Raw genomic sequence first — 2,935 nt, forward strand, 5'->3', positions numbered from 1 at the left:
ACCCCGCCACATCTCACCGGGTGGATCTGCCGAACCGAAGCACGCCACCGCCGCAGCCGTAGCATCCCACCAGTGGCCGTCGCTGAGCAGCCAAACGACCACACCCGCAGCTTCCACCCAACTGTGGCGAAGGAGGGAGCGGAAGGGGGTGGCGGTTATCTGTGATGGATATGTATTCGCTTAACTGGTTTGTTTGTTAGGAAGAAATCGACTGTTTTGTGTCTGTATCTAAACAAACCATGTAAAATCAGGGCGTGTTGGCGTTTAACTAATCAATGGATTAAAATAAACTCATGCTTTTTCTTGGGATAAAGACCAATACTATTTTTCTTAATCACAAGTAATTAAATAATTAATATTAATACCACAAATTAATGTATTGCATATGAATGGGGATGTAGCTCAATTGGTAGAGCGCTAATCTATGTTGGATAGAGGCATGGGGATCGATACCTCGCATCTCTGCTTTTGTTTTCTTTTCTTCTATCGTTCGATTCATTTTTCCTGCATAATTTTTTTTATCCATCGTAATTGACAGGAAAGCATGAAAGAAAAGGAAAATCTGTGACGCTGCATGTGCTGCTGCTGCCTGGATCTTCAAATTGGATAGAAGTTGGAGGCTCAGGGTAGCCTTAACGATGCTCTCACCCCATTCATTGGATAGATAGGAGAGCTGCAGCTTCAGCGATGTCATCCATTGGATAGATAGTAGCCAGCACACAAATCTACCATTCTTAAGAAGTTGCTCCCCACTATTTCCTATTCTCTCACCATGCACGTTGTCCGCATCAGCAATATGCCACATCAGCAAATTTCTCCTTTTAACCAATTTCTGTCAAGGTTTGATGTGTGACGTCGTCCCTCTGTTTCCATAATTAAACTACGGACTGAAGCTTTTTTTTTCTTTCGTCACTACGGAGCGAAGCTGAATCTTCCCGATTCACAAATAGAAAAACGAAGCCCAATCGTCTCATTCTAAAGAAAAGAAGCCCAACCATCTTCCATCTCTCATAAAGGACCAACCTATGCCCTTGGCAACCGTACAGCGCGTCGGCCAGAAAAGAAAGGAAGCGATCTCCGCGTGTGATCTGGTCCTCTGCTTCGACCTCCGGTCTTCAGCGCGTCAGCCGGGCTCTGTAGGCTCTCTCCGACTGTGGCCCTCATCTGAAAAAATAAAGCCAGTGTTCAAAGTTTATGTGCACTTCTGAGCAGTAATTTTGTTTTTTTGGGCATCCTCGATTGTTATATATGTGGCTGAAAATTTGCAAGAACTTCAAAAGTTTGATCATATTTCATCCCCCAGAAGTTCCATATTTTGTTAATTTATTTTCATTTCTTCTTTCAATTTACTTTTCATGAGGGTATACGGGCTCCCGGGAGCTCTCACACTTTTCTCAAACTATATTCGTGATTTGCTTGAACCTTCATACATATGTGTAGTTTCTATGTGTGCAGTTTATATGTAGTTGTAATGTGAACTAGAACTGCGTAAGTTAAAGAAAACAAAACTACACTCTGTTATATTTAGGGGATCGGCTAGGCAAAGCCAAAAGTTTTCGGTGTAAATATACTTCACTAAACTTTAATCGACTAGAAACTTCTATAGGGGATCGGCTAGAGTTGACCTAAACGTTCTAACAAAACTAGTCTGAACTTTCGTGGAACCTTCCTGGAGCCCACTTTCAGTAGCCATACGTTACCACTACCCCACCACTTTTTTCCTTCATGTGATATCCGCCCCTCCCCCATTAAATCACATGCCTATCTCCGCTCCGCTGCGCTCCCACCCCTCTAAATGCTTGAGTACTCTACCCACTGGCCACGACCCCACGCCTCACACAATTGTCGCCAGGTGAGACAAAGACTGCTAGCAAGAGAACAAGGAGGTGTCAATGGCGGACGAGCAGTACTACGCTGACCCGCCAGGGGCGCCACACGGGCTGCTGCTGGCGATGGCGTTGGGGCTGCTGGTTGCCTGGCCGCTTTTCGTGGGTCAAGGGGGTGCGCCGGTAACCGATGCCATCGCCAATGGCATCGCCGAGCTGCTCGGCCCCGTGGGCCTACTCCTCCTCCCTATCGGGCTCCTTCTCCTCATCAGCCTCCTATCCTCCTACCGCGGCCATGACGTGTTCGCCTTCGGCGGCTCGCCCGACGCTGTGCACCACATTGGGGAATCCGCCATCGGCGTGGCGCTCATGCTGGTCCTCGTCCTCGTCCTTCTCTACTACCGGTCCGTGCTCTTCGGCGGCGGCGGAGACGACGACGAGTAGGCGCTTGGCAGTGCCAGTAGGTAGAGTCCCATCTTGAGGTGATTGGTTGGTTGTTCTTTTCCATATGCTTGTTCTCTTCCGCCTCTCGCCGTCGTCAGTAGTCTTGCATCCTACACCACCGGCCAGCAGGCAGCAGTAATAACAAAGTGGCAACTTTGCATTTAACCTGTTCCATGTGTTGCGCGCCAAAGAGAAAATAAAAGTTGAAACTGAATTTGACCTGGTCCGTGCCTTCTGAACTAATAGTGAGACGTACGCTAGCTGCAACTGCATCGTACCGTGTAGTGTACTACTCCAAAAAGTTCATGCTGTTCTGCTGATAGTAGCTGAAAATGAAAACATAACTTTGAATCACCAATAGGAAAATAAAATAAGAAAAAGGAAATGGCAGTTTTGAAGTCAGTTTATGGGATGTTTTGCGGACCAACTTAGCTTTGCTTTGTACTTCGTGGTATGGTTCCTCTTTACAAACAGAAACACCCTTCTCTGTTCTATGTGTACCAGGTCGGGGCTGATAAGTTACTCATGAGTGACATGGTGGGGAAGATCCGTGGGTGTACTGATGTGATTTGGAAGCGAACTAGAAGCAATATGCGCGCTTCGCCGCGCCGGCTGACATGAGCGCGACATGAATTGCACGCGCTGCACTAAGATGTTTTGCAAAC

The 2,935-nt window shown here is 47.2% G+C and overlaps 1 protein-coding gene across 1 annotated transcript; it reads left to right on the forward strand.

The window, feature by feature from the left end:
• The first annotated feature begins 1,804 nt into the window (after positions 1 to 1,804).
• Positions 1,805 to 2,411, forward strand: LOC123042835 (uncharacterized). Its single transcript, XM_044465212.1, has one exon. It carries the CDS (start codon positions 1,893 to 1,895, stop codon positions 2,268 to 2,270), a length of 378 nt encoding a protein of 125 aa, XP_044321147.1. The 5' UTR covers positions 1,805 to 1,892; the 3' UTR covers positions 2,271 to 2,411.
• The last annotated feature ends 524 nt before the right edge of the window (positions 2,412 to 2,935 follow it).

The sequence above is a fragment of the Triticum aestivum genome, chromosome 2B, assembly GCF_018294505.1.
Source record: "Triticum aestivum cultivar Chinese Spring chromosome 2B, IWGSC CS RefSeq v2.1, whole genome shotgun sequence".
NCBI classification, from domain to species: domain Eukaryota; kingdom Viridiplantae; phylum Streptophyta; class Magnoliopsida; order Poales; family Poaceae; genus Triticum; species Triticum aestivum.